Source organism: Balaenoptera musculus, chromosome 15 (genome assembly GCF_009873245.2).
Source record: "Balaenoptera musculus isolate JJ_BM4_2016_0621 chromosome 15, mBalMus1.pri.v3, whole genome shotgun sequence".
NCBI classification, from domain to species: Eukaryota; Metazoa; Chordata; class Mammalia; order Artiodactyla; family Balaenopteridae; genus Balaenoptera; species Balaenoptera musculus.
This window is the reverse complement of record NC_045799.1, coordinates 23,887,912-23,902,916: the sequence shown is the minus strand read 5'-3', so window position 1 is coordinate 23,902,916 and position 15,005 is coordinate 23,887,912. Positions and strand designations below refer to the sequence as shown.

General features: G+C 44.1%; 1 protein-coding gene across 4 annotated transcripts in view; it reads left to right on the top strand.

Annotated features, from left to right (window-relative positions):
• Nucleotides 1–6,702: 6,702 nt before the first annotated feature.
• Nucleotides 6,703–15,005, top strand: part of CEP250 (centrosomal protein 250) — a 49,805-nt gene continuing 41,502 nt past the window's right edge. For 2 of the 4 annotated variants that reach the window (XM_036825807.1, XM_036825805.1), the window contains exons 1-2: nt 6,703–6,813; nt 14,483–14,778. In XM_036825807.1, the coding sequence (XP_036681702.1) occupies nt 14,593–14,778 (186 nt within the window). In that variant the 5' untranslated portion in view covers nt 6,703–6,813; nt 14,483–14,592. Of the gene's footprint in view, nt 6,819–14,482; nt 14,779–15,005 lie in introns of all 4 variants that reach the window. The other 2 variants (XM_036825806.1, XM_036825808.1) reach the window with 2 other exon arrangements.

The window sequence follows — 15,005 nt, the reverse complement described above, 5'->3', positions numbered from 1 at the left end:
CAGATGAGCACTTAACTGAATCAGCAGCAGCAGCAGCAGCAGCAACATCATTTTTCAAGCACTTAGGAATTTTCAAAGTGGCTTCACATTCTTTATGCTATCTGAATCTCCTAATTCTCGGAGTCAGTTCAGCATGGGCTAGAGCTGGCTAAGAGTATGGGTTCCAGGATCAAACAACTTGGTTTGTGTCCTGGCTCTGCCACTAACCAATTGGGTGACCTTGGGTATTCATTCATTTACGTACTTAATTATCCATCAACTATACACTGGGTGTCTACCGTGTGTTACATCCTGGGCCTAAGCACTGTATCTAACAGTGGACTACCAAGTCTGTGCTCACATTCTGGTGAAAAAGACAGACAAACAAGCAAACAAATGTATAATTTCAGAGAATTCTAAGTGCCGTGAAGAAAAATTAAGCAGGGTCAAAGGGATGTCTATTTTAGATAGGAATGTCTCTTTGAGGGGGTGATGTTTGAGCAGAGATCTAGATGTAGTGAGGGAATGAACCGTACAAAGGTCTGGGAGAAGATCATTCCTGGTGGAGGGAACAGCAAATGCAAAGGCCCTGTGGCATGAATGTGCTTGGCATATCGGAGGAACCTGGGAGAAGCTGGTGTGACTGAAGCAGAGTGAGCATGGGGGAGGTGATAGATGAGGTCAGATCATGCCAGGACCACATTGAGTATGGCCTCGGAAACCAGAGAAAGGAAGTTGGATTTTATGTTTAGTGCAGTGGGAATTTTAGTGCAGAGTTTTAAGCAGGAGATTTGTCTAACATAATGATTAAGAGCTGGACTACCTGCCTTCAAGTCCTGGCTCCCTAATTTACCAGCTGAGTAATCTCAGGCCAATTATTTAAACTTTCTGTGCCTCAGTTTCCTCATATACAAAGTGAGGCTAATAATAATATACCTGCCTCAAGGTTGTTACAAATTTTTGTTGTAAGTTCTTAGAACAGTGTTTTATGCAAAGTAAGCTCTACATAAATGTTACCTATTATTGATATCTTTTAAAAAATCACTTCTCTGAACCTGTTTCTTTACCTGTAAAATTAGAATAAAAATATCCTCTTCACAGACTGCTTATAAGAACTAAATGTATTTACATATGTAGAGCACCTTTCTTTCAGTAGCTATCATATAGTAGGTACTCCATAAATTATGATTTTAAAAAAAAAGTCAATTATTAATATTGTCCTTGTTCACAAATGAGGAAATTGAGTCTCAGAGGAGTTAAGTGATCGACACAAGGCCACGCAACCAGAAATGATCACGGTAGGACTCAACCCAAACTCATGACTCTGAATCCAGTGCTCTTCCCCACAGCAAGGAAGGATTGATCTTTCCTGGCATCACCTTATATGAAAGGGATTGCCTGGGAGGAGGGCCTGCAGCCCCTGGACCTCCATCTGTGCTTTTTATAACCTGTGGGGCATGGGCCATCCCCATTCAGGGATCCCAGAGAGCCCCAGCAGGAGCAGAGCCGCCTAATCCTCCCCCCCATCCCCATCATCATTCCGGTTTATGTTGTTTTAAACTTCCCAGGAGCTGCCACTCCTCTGGGATCTTCTCCGCCAAGCTTTCAATGGTTGCCCCAGCTGAGCTCCTCGGGAACTGCACCTTATCAGAGCATGTGGGTGCTCCAGCAAGGTCGGTCCATCCCACTCCCTGCAGATACTATAATCTGGAAACTGCATGTGGGTGTATGTGTGTTTCTGCCTGTTGCAGGTGTGGTGCACAAACAAAGCAACCACACATTTTCACTTTTATTCTTTACTTAAAGTATTTTTATTTTAAAACTTCTTAATATTTAAAAAATGTTTTTAAAATATTTTAAAAGTAATGCATATTAGAAAGAAAGGTAATATAAATTCATGATGAAAAAAGTTCAGACAGTACAAGAGAATACACAGGAAGTCCCCCTCCCACCCCAGACCCCCAGTTTTCCAGACCTTCTCAGAAACAACCACTTCTATCAGTCTCCTGGATGCCTTTCTATGCAATATAAGCTTTGAAAAAAACCTTTTTATTGAAGTATGATTTCTATACTGAATATATTTAAATTACAAACTTAAATAATTTTCATTGTAAAAAAAATAAAATTGAAACAATACAAAGGGTGTTAAATTAAAAGAAGCCGCTCCCCAATCTCTCCGCCTAGAGGTAACCACTGTTAATAGTTAGGGACCTGGAAACCTTATTGTCATTCTTGAGCTCGGAAACCTCAGATTCCTGCTGGACTCCTTCCACTCCTCCCTCCATTCATCTACTTTATCTCCCACTTTGCACGTAAAAACTCTAATAGGTAAGTATTATTATCCCCATTTGCAGCGGAGGAATTTGAGGCTCAGAGAGGGGAGGCGGGTTGCTCAAAACACAAGGCAGAGCCAGGAGTTCAAACTCAGGTGAGTGTGTCTGCCTCCAAGCCCGACGTTCTTCCTGCCATGTCCCTCCACCTGGTTCCTGTCCAGATTCTTAGAGTTTAGTTTCTGTGTCACCTGAGGTAGCAGATAGGGTCTCAGGTTAGAATATAATTAAGGGCTTATTTTCTTTTTAACTTTTTTTTTTTTTTTTTTTGGCCACACCGCATGGCATGCAGGATCTCAGTTCCCCCATCAGGGACTGAACCTGTGCCCCCTGTAGTGGAAGCCCGGAGTCTTAACCACTGGACCACCAGGGAAGTCTAAGGGCTCATTTTTTTGAGGAAAGAGAGGACCCAGTCCTATGGGAGCTGTCCCTATACATCTTTTTACTGCCCAAGCCCTGAACGGTGGTGAGCAAATGGCACCCACTTCAAAGAAATGTCAAGCTTGGGTGAGTGGGTATTTAGAGCTTGACTTGGTCAGTGGGAAGGGGCTAGGACTGGAAAGAGACCTGCCCACTGAGACAGGGTCAGCGCCAGGGGGGGAATACCCAGCTGATGGAGGGGATTGTATTATTACCTAATTATAAATCCAAGGAGACTCATACGATACAACCAAGTGGCAGAATCAGCCAGAGGAGTGCCCAGAGGAAAACCCCGGCATTCCCCAAACATCCATGCTTTTGCACATCACTGTTCCATGAATACTGCTTGGAATGCCCTTCCTGCCTTTGTCTGCTCAGCAGATTAGTCCTTCATAATTAGGTTATATTGTCACCACATCTATGAAGCCAGCCACTCCCTCTTTATAGAATTTACCACCCTGTAAGTGTGTGAAATATACATTACCCACCTGCCTCTACTTGAGTCTGTGGACTGAGGCTCTAGGCAGGGTCCATGTGTTATTGTTCTTTGGGTCTCTCCCAGTGTCTAGCACAGGATTTGGCACATAGTAGGTTCTTAATCAATATTCGTTTAATGATAAATAAATGGACTCTGATGGAAAGCAGCCAGTGGTTCACAATCTATTACAAGATGCTATATTCTTTTGGTGCCTTGAGCTCTGCTTCTGGCAGTTAGCTTGCAGTGAGAAAGAGGGGAATGATTGAGGGTTTTTTTTTTCAATTTTTCCCCTGTCATCCTCAGCTCACCTTAGTCACTCAGAGTGTTGACATGGAGAGGAAGATGGAGAAAGGGGTGGGAAAAGTCTTCTTTGAATTCGTGTCGTAGCTGGCTTTGTGCTTTCTGGGTTTGGCAGATGTTTATAGCTGTTCCTGTCCATCAACAAAGCATCATGGAGGGCTTTTATGGGCTCTTCAGGGGTTCCCTGTTGGAGCCCTCTCCTGCACTCCTCTTAGCAAAGGCACCTCTATTGCCAATGGTCATTTGTCTTCTCACTTCTGGAGTCCCTTTACCCCTCTAGGAGGCCCTACCGAACAGGACCCAGGAGAGACCTATGCAGCTCTCCTTCTTTTACTTAGTCCCCACCCAGCCTACAGAAAACATTCCCTGACAAATTCTGGGAGAGCAGGACAACCCCAACACAGCAGCACTCTCCTGGGTCTGCCACCAAAGCAGTTAGCAGGCTTGTCTCTTGTTGATAGATTTCCTGAGCAGGAGGTAGATCTGGTCATTATGCTCCCCAACTGCAATGGGGTTGGATGTGGTACCTCAAACCCTCCTGGAACTCCCCTCTTCCGATCACTTGGCTGAAGCAGTTACATCTTCCCCAAGAAGGGTGGGGACTCACAGCCAGAAATATCTCCACACAAATTTTCTATCCTCCATTCTCTTGACACCATAGGTAAAGGATTTAAGAACGTTAAAACAGATTTTAGGCTATTAGAAAAAATATATCTATATCTATATCTATATATATATATATATAGATATATATGGGTTTTTAGCCCATCACTTTGAAATTTCACATATGTAAGTTTAAAAAGAAAGAAAGTCAGTCAGTCCAGGCAGCCTCTTGGTATGGGGCAGGGGGAATATCTATAAATAATGAGCAAGCCTGGGGTGCGGGATCCACTTTACAGTCCTGGAAAAGGGTTGGGATAAAAAGCATGTTCCCAGAGATGGAATTTAGGGCATAAAGAAAGAGCTCCAGTTCACTTGGAGGGGACCAGGGTTGGTTTTCTTTCAAATGATTCGTTGTCTCTCCCTCCAATCCAGCCTCCTTTGAGGTCTTCTCCCCACTCTAGTTCATCAGACAGGTTTGAACATGGCCAGACTCTAACTGTGGCTGGATTAAGTCTTTCCCTACAGCGCTCTTGGGTCCCAAGCAATTCAAGTGTTGTATATGAACACCTTTTATTTTTGTCCCGAACATTCCTGGCGCTTCATAGGATGTTTGAAGGCTGATGTACTCTCAAAGCCTACAGAATCTCTAGGGGGGATGATATCCACTCTCACACATCAGCTAACTCCACTTTCTCCTCTGGCCCAGACAAAATACCCAGTTGTACTACTTCATTATGTTTTAATACAATTTCCAACTTGCTGTTAATACATTGTATTATTATCCAATACTAACACATAACAAATATTCCATAAACGTTTGTTGGATGAATGAGTAAATGAATAAGGGAATGAATTAACGAATTCCCTTTTACAAAAATCAAAGATTACTGTTTGTTTTAATCCTCTTTGTTTATTCTTCGTGGTCTTAAACTGTATTATGTAGTTTGTTGATGGATTTTATGTCATTAACCTTTGTAACACTGAGGCTGACTTCATTCATTCATTTCATGGATGCTTATTTAGCACCTACCCTGTGTCAGGCTCTGTGTTAAATGCTAAGAATAAGTCAGACATAGCCTCCTATTCTCATGAAGGTTAAATTTTCAAGGGGGAGAAAGATAATAGGTAAGCCAAAATAAGTAAGTAAAAAGTACTATGAAAAGAGTACTGCAATAGAAAATGATAGGGTATTACTTTACATAGCATGACCAGGGAAGACCTAGCTGAGGAAGTACCATTTAAGTTGAGACCTGAAGGAGGGGAAGTTGTCAGCTAATCCAAGAGTTTGGGGTAAACTGGTTTAGGAGATGGCAAAGTATGCCATCTCCCTGATGTTGCAAATGCCCTGAGGTTGGTGTAACATTCCAAATACTGTAGTGAACATTCTTGCACACAACCTGTTGGGAGAATATTTCCCTGGGGTGGACTCCCACACAACTGAGTCTTTGCATCCTTTTGTCTGTCCAATGTCTGGGATGTTTCTTCTTCCCTCTCAGCATAGTTTGCCTTTAAGAATCACTGTCCTCCCCCCCAACACCCTCACTTACTTTCTCTTTTTCTCAAGGTAACTATTAAGAACTTGTTTTGTTCTTATAGGAGAAAAATACAAAGATACTCTTATCAAAGTGTTCTTTTCTCAGGTTCCCTTTGGCTGTGAATTGCCTGTTTCACTCCTGCTATCCATTCATCCATCCATCTATTCACTCAGCACTTACTTAGCTCCTATTTTGTACTAAGCCTTGTGCTGGGTGCTAGAGATACACAATCTTATACAGTGTTTCTCAAAATATGTTCCCAACGCATCGGGAATCACCCAAGGTATTTGCTTGAATGCAGATTCCCGGGCTCCACGCCTGGTTTACTGACTCTCTAGTGGGGGAATCCGAGAGACTGCATTTTAAGAAGTTCTCCAGTTTTGTTTTGTCTTTAATCCCAACTAAAACTTTAGAACCACTGAGTGGAGAAGAGAGGCAGGTGAATGAAAGTGCATTGATAATTTATGCACAAAACACTATGGAAAAAACGCCTCTAGAGTCCTCTAGAGAAAATCAGGTTTACGCATAAAATTGGACAAACTGCAGTTCTCCGGACGGATGCAGGACATTCAGGCAAAGAAAACACCCTGTTCAAAGCCATGTGTGTTCAAATGACACTGAGTAACTATTCTGTGAATGTTGTGTTGCCTGAAGCTGTTTGGGGCTTCGGGGTCTGAAGATGATTGTATCCCGACGAAGCGCCCTTGTTAATTGTACTCGGGTTTGTGGGTGGAACAGCGCGCAGGCGCACCTAGAACCAGGTGACCATACACATGCGCAATGTGTAATCCCGAAGCCAAAAGGGGTATGATTGAGGGCAAGTTTTTTTCTGTTACTAAAACTCCCCTTGATCGAATCCAGCAAGCCTGACTGTCCCCATTTCTGGTGAGGGAATCTTAATATCTCTTAATATTATCCCCTTTTTCCTTCTGGGCCACACTTTTAAGTCGGCTGCCAGTACTCAACATGGCGGAGGCCCCTAGGTGGCGCAGTCCGTCCTTAGGCGTGCTGCACGGAGGGGCGGGGCCCTCCGAAAGGGCGGGAGTTTGAGGGGCGGGGCCTGCGCCCCAGCCCCTTGGTGGGCCCCCGACCCCGGCCGGGCCTTAGCTGCTGCTTAAGCCGCTGCGGCGCTGAGAAGCACCCGACGAATCTGCGGGAGCCGAGCGTGGTGAGGTGGAGCCTCAAGGGCAGGCGGGTGGTGCCCGAGTTAACGGTCTGAGGCCCAGAGGCCGGCCCTCTTAGAGCGCCTTAGGGAATTCCGTTCGGGCAGCGGCCTCCAGTTCCCCGGGAGGAACCCGAGACCCACAGAGGGGCTGGGACCTGTCCTAGGCGGGTGCGTCCGCGTGCTGCTGCCGCCAACACTCTGCGCTCCAGTCCGCGTAAAAAGGGATCTTCCCGAGCCCGGGGTTGTCCGATAAGGCGCTGCGCTCTCCTAAGCGTCCCGCTCCTGGCTCCCAGAATTCTGCGGCTCCCTCTGCCCTTGGGGCTTTGCATGTGATCTGTCCGAAAGTCCAGTCCTACTCGCCACCCTACTCTGGAACGCTCATTCTTCGGGACCCCCCTTAAATAGCACTTACTCGGAAACCTTTTCCAACCGCTTTCTGAAGGCGCAGTTAGCTCGCTGCTGGGTTTTTGCACTCATTGCACCGAGTTACCTTTCCTGCTTCTCTTTTACAGCCGTGCACTTGTTGGGGCCTTATGCCTTGCCTTTTTCATCTGTATCCCAGGGTCTAGCACGTGATGATCATAATAATAGCTAATATTTATTGAATAGTCACAAAGGTGCTACGAAATGCATTACCTGTAAAGGCCCATTTAATCCTCAGAGCAATTCCATAAGGTAGGTTCTATATCTTCACATTTTGTGCGTGAAGAAGCTAAGGCACTCTTAGATCAATTTGCCTAGAGTCCCACAACTAATAAGTGAGTGGAGCTGGGATACGAATTCTAGGCTGTCCGTCCCCAGAGCATGTAATAATTCCTAGATTGCCTTTGGGTTTGGTAAATGTCTGTTGAATTGGTGTTTACATTAGGTCCATGAGTTATGGAGGCCAAGATTATGATGCACATGAGAAAGCTTAGAAAGGAGAATTGATGTTCCCAAATGTACAGAGTGAGTTCATGAGGAACTAGAACCTGGTGCTAGCCCTCTGTTCCTTCAGTCACACTCTACCTTTCTTTGGTCCTTTTCCATCAGAGAGCCGAAGACCTAGACCTCATCATTTCACACCCTTTAGAAAGTGTCCCTCCCAGAGCTGTGATTTCATATTTCATGATTTAGGGGGCAGCATTTTGTAATGGAAGGGCATAGAGTTTGGAAGCAGATTGGGGTTCAGTATTTGCTCTGCCGCTGACCAGTTACACCCCTTCCGTGTTTTGAGCCTTAGTATTCTTGTCCATAAAATGAAGGCAATAATTTCTTCTCAAAGTGTTTTTTATGAAGATTGCAAATAATTGTGAGAGAGTAAAGTGCTGTACAAACTACATGATCTGTTTCTTTTGGGGTTTTTTGTTTGTTTTTACCTTTTAGAAGGTTATAGAACTGTCAGCATTTTGCAAGACCTTTGATATGGATCATGTTGCCTAATGTTCTTATATCCATTCATTTAGTCAAATATCTAATGAGTACCTGCTATATACCAGGCACTGTTTTAGGAGCTGAGAATACAGCAGTCAACAAAACAATATTCTTGCACTTGGGAAATTTACATTGGGTTAGATATAGTACACATAATACTCAGATAGGGACAGATGAAGCATGGTAAGGTAAGTAGAAAAATACCAGGGATTTCTCTGGCAGCCCTGTAGTTAAGACTCCCCGCTTCCACTGCAGGGGGCACGGGTTCAATGCCTGGTTGGGGAACTAAGAGATCCTGCGTGCCGCGTGGTGCGGCCAAAAAAAAAAAAAAAGAAAGAAAAGAAAAATACCAGTTTGTGTGGAGGGGTGGTGGTATTTTATATTGGGTGGTTAGGGAAAAACTTACTGAGAAGGGGACATTTGAACAGAGAAGGTGGCAAGGGAGCCAATCATAAGGATAACTGGAAGAAGAGGCCCTGGATGAGTGTGTGGCTTGGTGTGTTCCAAGCATGTACAGCAAGGAGGGGTGTGTGGCTGGAGGGATGTGAGCAAAGGGGAGAGGAGTAAGAAATGGAATTAAAACAACTGGAGGCTGGAATCAAATAATTAGGACCAGGTAAGCCAATACAGTGATTGTGGTTTTTACTCTTGATTGGCCACTGGAGGGTTCTGAGTGCCCGAATCTGTCACTGTTTTAATATTTATTTATTTATTTATTGCTTTATTTATTTGTTTATGCCACACCATGTGGGAGGTGGGATCTTAGTTCCCCAACCACGGATCGAACCCATGCCCCCTACAGTGGAAGCTCGGAGTCTTAACCACTGGATGACCCAGGAAATCCCTGTCACTGTTTTAAAAGGATCACTCTGACTATTCTGCTGAGAAAAAGCAAATTTTGAAAGCAAGGGTAGAAGCATTGCTGCCACCTAGGAAGCTTTTGCAGTTATCCAGGTGTATTAGTTATCTATTGCTATGCAAGAAATTACCCCAAAATTTAGCAGCTTGAAACAACAGTCATTTATCATCTCATATAGTTGTGGGTCTGAAATCTGGGAGCAGCTCAGCTGGCTGCTTCTGGTTTAGGATCTCTCAGGAGATTGCAGTCAAACTGATGGCTGGTCTGCTCCCAAGATGTGGTTCCTTACCACTGGGCCTCTTCACAGGGCTGCCTGGGTGTCCTCAGGACACAGCAGAGAGAGTGGGGAGAGAGCAAGAGCTAGAGAGAGGGGAGGCCTTTTATGACCTTGCCTTGGAAGTCATTTCTACTTTATTCAGCTTCATTAACTTTATTCCAGATCATGCTCAAGGGGAGAGAGTTTAGGCTCCACCTCTTGAAGGGAGGAGTATCAAAGAATTTGTGGGCATACCTTAAAGCCACCACATCAGGCAAGAGTGGCTTGGCTCAGGATGATGGTGGGGGTGGGTCAGAAGCGATAGCAACTGGTAGAGCCAACAGGATTTGCTGATGGATTGGTTACAGGCTGTGGGAGAATGGAGTCAGTATAACTGTAAGGCTGTTGGGCTTGAGCAACCAGAAGGATGGAATTAGCATTTACCGAAATGGGGAAGGTTGAAGGAACAGGAGTTCACTTTTGGATGAGTTAACTTTGAGATGCCTGTTAGACATCTATATGGAGAAGTTAAATAAATGTTTGGATTTAGGATAGGAGTGTGATGTGCCAGATGGGCTGGAGACGTAACACTGGGAGTCATGGGTGTATGGGTACAGTTTTTTTTTGTTTGTTTGTTTTTTTAATTTTATTTATTTATTTATTTATTTATTTATGGCTGTGTTGGATCTTCGCTGCTGTGCGAGGGCTTTCTCTAGCTGCGGCAAGCGGGGGTCACTCTTCATTGCGGTGCGCGGGCCTCTTGTTATCGCGGCCTCTCTTGTTGCGGAGCACAGACTCCAGATGCGCAGGCTCAGTAATTGTGGCTCACGGGCCCAGTCGCTCCGCGGCACGTGGGATCTTCCCAGACCAGGGCCCGAGCCCGTGTCCCCTGCATCGGCAGGCAGACTCTCAACCACTGCGCCACCAGGGAAGCCCCATGGGTACAGTTTTAAGCCATGAAACTGGATGAGGTTATCTAGAAAATGAATGTAGGTGGAGAAGAGGTCTGAAGCCTGAGCCCTGGGGCCTCCAACCTTGAGATGGTGGGGAGGTGAGGAGGAGCCAGCAGAGGAGACTAAAGGGAGAGAGGCCTTAGAGGTAGGAGGAGGACGGAGAAAGAGGCCCCACATATGAGATTTATATAAGGAACTGTGTGCTAATTTCTTTTTTTCTGGAATAAGAAACAAATTGTCTCTGCAGACAAATATATATATATATATATATATATATATATATATATATATAGTTTCTTTGCTCAGGAAATAAAATGTCTGTGCCCTCAAGTGTTTTTCCTTTTTTGCTTTAAGTGGCAAATTCTGTTTAATAATACCAGTTATCCTCTTAGTCCTTGTAACATTTACACCTCTACTTCAAGTTTAGGTGGTGTTGCTGCTATTTTAAATTTATTTAAATACTTGTTTTGGAAGAATTTGGATGAGAGGAGACAAAATATATAATTTATGTCACTCTTCTGTCACTCTTCACCCTAGGCTCAGAGGTCACTGCCCTTCCCAGTCTGGTTCCTAGCAAAAGTAGGAAGTCAGTCTTATTCATTTCTGTATCACTGTGGCCAGTTACCTGATGCTAAGCTGGAATTAATGAGTGTTTACAGGATAAATTAACGTATAAAAGAAGTGAATCTTTTTCCTTTTCCTGTGGTAATGATAACATCTATTCAGTGGTTTACAGTTTACAGAGCACACTGACATCCATTATTCTCATTGAATGCAATTCAGTCTGTTACCATTTGCCAACTACTGACCTTTTCCTTTCCTGAGGGGCATTGAAACCTACCTTTCTTTTGGAGCTATGCTAGTTTATTTATTCTCTGGCTGATCCGACAGTGTGTTAATGAAAGGTGCTGAACTATGTCTTGAGGAAGCTCAGAACTGAATCTCAATTTCAGAAAAATTCCTGATGTAATTTTTCTCTCTTCCCTCCATCTTTTTATTCCTGTTTTTTTGGGGGGGGGGCGTTAATCATAAAACAATTCAAATCATTTTTAAAATAAACTTTATTTTTTAGAACAATTTTAGATTTACAGAACTTGCATAGTACAGCAAGTTCCTATATATCCTGCACCCAGTTTCCCCTGTTCGTAACATCTTACATTAGTATGGTACATTTGCTACAATTTCACATCATTTTTGAAGTAAATGGGGCATACCAATAAAATATGAACAAAATGAAGTTACTTCATCTCTGTAAGGCTCAGTTTCCTTATCTGTAAAATGAGAGGGTTGGACTAAATTTTTAAATAGCTCTAAAATTTTTAAATTATCTGCTAAAGTAAAATAATCATATAATTCTAATATAATTCCATTTCTTTACTGAAGTGTTACTATCATTTTCTGAAATAATGTCTACACATTAACAACAGCCTTATTCTAAAAGAGGATTTAGAGAATTCCCTGCCGGTCCAGTGGTTAGGACTCTTGAGCTTCCACTGCAGGGGGCGCGGATCAAACTAAGATGTTGCAAGCCATGAGGCGTGGCCAAAAATAAATAAATAAAAAGAATAAAAGAGGATTTAATAGGAGGATTCCAGGAACTATGGGAGGGCTGCTTATATATTAGGTTTGTATAATATGTATAAATATATGATTATAAATATATATAATATTATTATATTAGGTTGAATTACATGAAATTATCATTTTATTAGGTTAAAAAAAGGGCAAACATTGGCAATTTCATGGGGTTTAACTGAATGCTTTGGGGGGTAGGGATTCAAAGGAGGGTTAGGGAGCCTTTGGGGCCTCTGAGACTCTGCAAAAGCCTGGCCCATCCCTCACAGTGTTCGGAGAGAAAAGGCTCTTCAAGTCCCTTGAAGCATCTCAGAGCTACTCTCGTTGTTAGTCATGTTGGCAGTAAGAGCTACTTCCCAGCAGGTTTGTGCCTCCAGCCAGAAGAAAGAGATTGAGCCAGCATTTCACAGCTGTGGTGGAAAGGAAGGGCAGAAAGGGAGGACACTGGAAGTACTAACCCAGTTGATCAGCTAGGAAGAGGCAGCCTGGGGTGTTGGTGCCACTATGTCTTTATTGGTGCCACTCTACTCTTCCTACTTTATGCCCTTTGCTTACTGTCTAGTACAAGCTCAGCAAACCCGGGTATCTGCAGTTGCCCAGGAGGTGATTAGTAAGCTGAGTTTTCCTCTGTAACTCTGTTATAAGAAAAACAATAGCACAAGTGCAATGACATGACAACTAAAATCTGCTATCAGTGTGAGGGAGAGGCTAGGCCAGGGCGGGGGCCTGAGACTAAGGTGAACTGGAGAGCATATGCCTTATCTAAAGGGGGCAGACACTGTTTCACTGCAGCCTGTTGTCGCCTTGTGGGAATGTGGGTCAAGGGTCACTAGATATGCTGATTAATCAAAGGAGCCAGAAATATGAATTTTTATATGTATTTTGCCAATGGTAAATGTTGGCACCTAACTTAAATTCTTAAAAACCATTGCATAGGCCACACAGTGATTGAAAAGAACCCGCAGGCTACATTTGTAACCTCTGGCCAAGGGTTTAGATCTGCCAGGAGTGAGGCCCACATGCATTTCTTCATTATGCATTGTTGACAAGCTACTAATGACCAAAATGAATTAGCTCCTGCCTTTGAGGAACTCACAGATTAGTGGAGAAGATAGACAAATAGTAATGATAAGATGTAACACAGACATTCTCTCTATACATTAAATATAAATTTATATATATTGTATATATGGCTATAAAACTGATAAATTATTCCTGGATACATCTGGGAGGACCTGACAGGAAGTGGCATTTGAGCCAGGATGTAGAAGATCAACAGTTTGGTGCATTAAAGGGACATGGGGCCCCTGAAACTCCCCCTGTATGTGCAAATGTTACGTTTGCATTTGCTGTATATGCCATTTTCTTCAGATTATGAGACTGATGCCAAGAAGGCAGCTCTAATAGACCATTTTCTTGATAGGTAGCTGGAAATACAGATACTCCTCAAACCTGCCGATGGGTGTCTCAGGGCTGATAAGATGAGAGAACTCTGCCCCCCTCCTCTGCCTCCAGGTTATCGTGTGTTTTAGAGGCCTAAGAAACTCAGAGGTCATGGAGCTGGACACCCTCATTTTTGGATGAGCAGCCTGAGGAAGTGGCGTGCTGTGCTCGAGGTCCTAGAGCCCATTAGAGACAGAACTTGGACTAGCACCCCAAACTCTTGATCATCTTGCCTCCCCGTCCCCTGGGTGTCTCTGAAGTCACTGGTTGGGCTGGCCTCCCTCACCTGCCCCCATTGCCCTGTTCTGGCCCGTCTCCTGGTGGATGAGGAGGGTTTGCCATCCTGCTGAAGCTGGTTCCTTCTTCCCTCTGTTTTTTGGTTCCCCTGCCTGAAATGCCTGCTACTCTCTGTCAGAGAGTCAGATTGCTTGTATTCAAATCCCTAGTCAACCAAATGCCAACTGTATGAACTAGGACAAATTGTTTAACCTTTCTGATTTCTCAACTAAGGCTTAGCCTTTGTAAGCCTCAGTTTCCTCATCCATATATAAAGAGTTAAAATAGTACCAATGCTGAAGTATGATACGAAAGCCCTGGAAGGTTTCAAGATTCTTGTGATGCCAAAATGACATGGTATGTGTAAAGCACTTCAAGTGACTGACCCATAGAAGCACTTAACAAGTATTAATTATGATGATGATGATTCGCACTGTTCACAGCCCCCCAGGTTGTGTTAAATGTCCTTCTGTTGTCTTCCCATACTATCCTGTGATGTCTCTGTTATTACTGCACAGGCCACATTGTATTGTAATTGTGTCCATCTCCCCTGCCAGCCTAAAATCACCTTCAGTGATTCATTCAGCAGATGTTTATTAGGCACTGTGCCAGGCACTAGGGATGCAATGGTAAACTAGGAGCTCTTGGTCGAGTGCAGAGTTACAAAAGTCATGCCAGGAAACACTAGTCCTGTGAGCTTGTGTCATGGTCCAATAAATTTGGGAAATGATGCTCATCATGTCCCCCCGCCCCTTAGAGATTAGGTCTATCTTAGTATTTGAAAAGCTCTGAGGAGTACTGTACTTTGTCCAACCCAATTTTACCGGACTTAATGAGTATTTGCTGAATAAATTTGAGTCATCTAGGGAGTTCTTTCAACTCCACTGTGTGCTTTAGTCCCCAGCTCAAGAGGAGGTCCAAGGGACACAGCAATGATTAGAGAGCCTGCTGGGAGCGAACAGCCTCTGGCTGCATAGGGACCTGTGGACTTACTGTCTGGTGCCCCCATGGAGACAGGGGGCCCTGGGTTGAACAATATGAAGCCCCGGTCACTGCAGCTGGTGCTGGAGGAGCAAGTGCTGGCGCTACAGCAGCAGATGGCAGAGAACCAAGCAGCCTCCTGGCGGAAGCTGAAGAGCTCCCAGGAGGCTCAGCAGAGGCAAGCAACCCTCGTGAGGAAGCTGCAGGCCAAGGTGAGGCAGCTGCCCTTTCAGGAAGGGGAAAGAGGAGAACACTTGGGGCTGGGGACTGAAGCGGGATGAGGTTTGCAGAAGATGGAGCCACGTGGTGGGAATGTCCTAAACAGCTGTCCTTTGATGTCCACAACTTCTCCACCAGCCATCTATGATGTCCCTTTCAAAGGTGACCTTCATGAGGGTTAAGTTAGTTGTCTAGGTTTGCTCTCCTAGTCTAGAGCTAG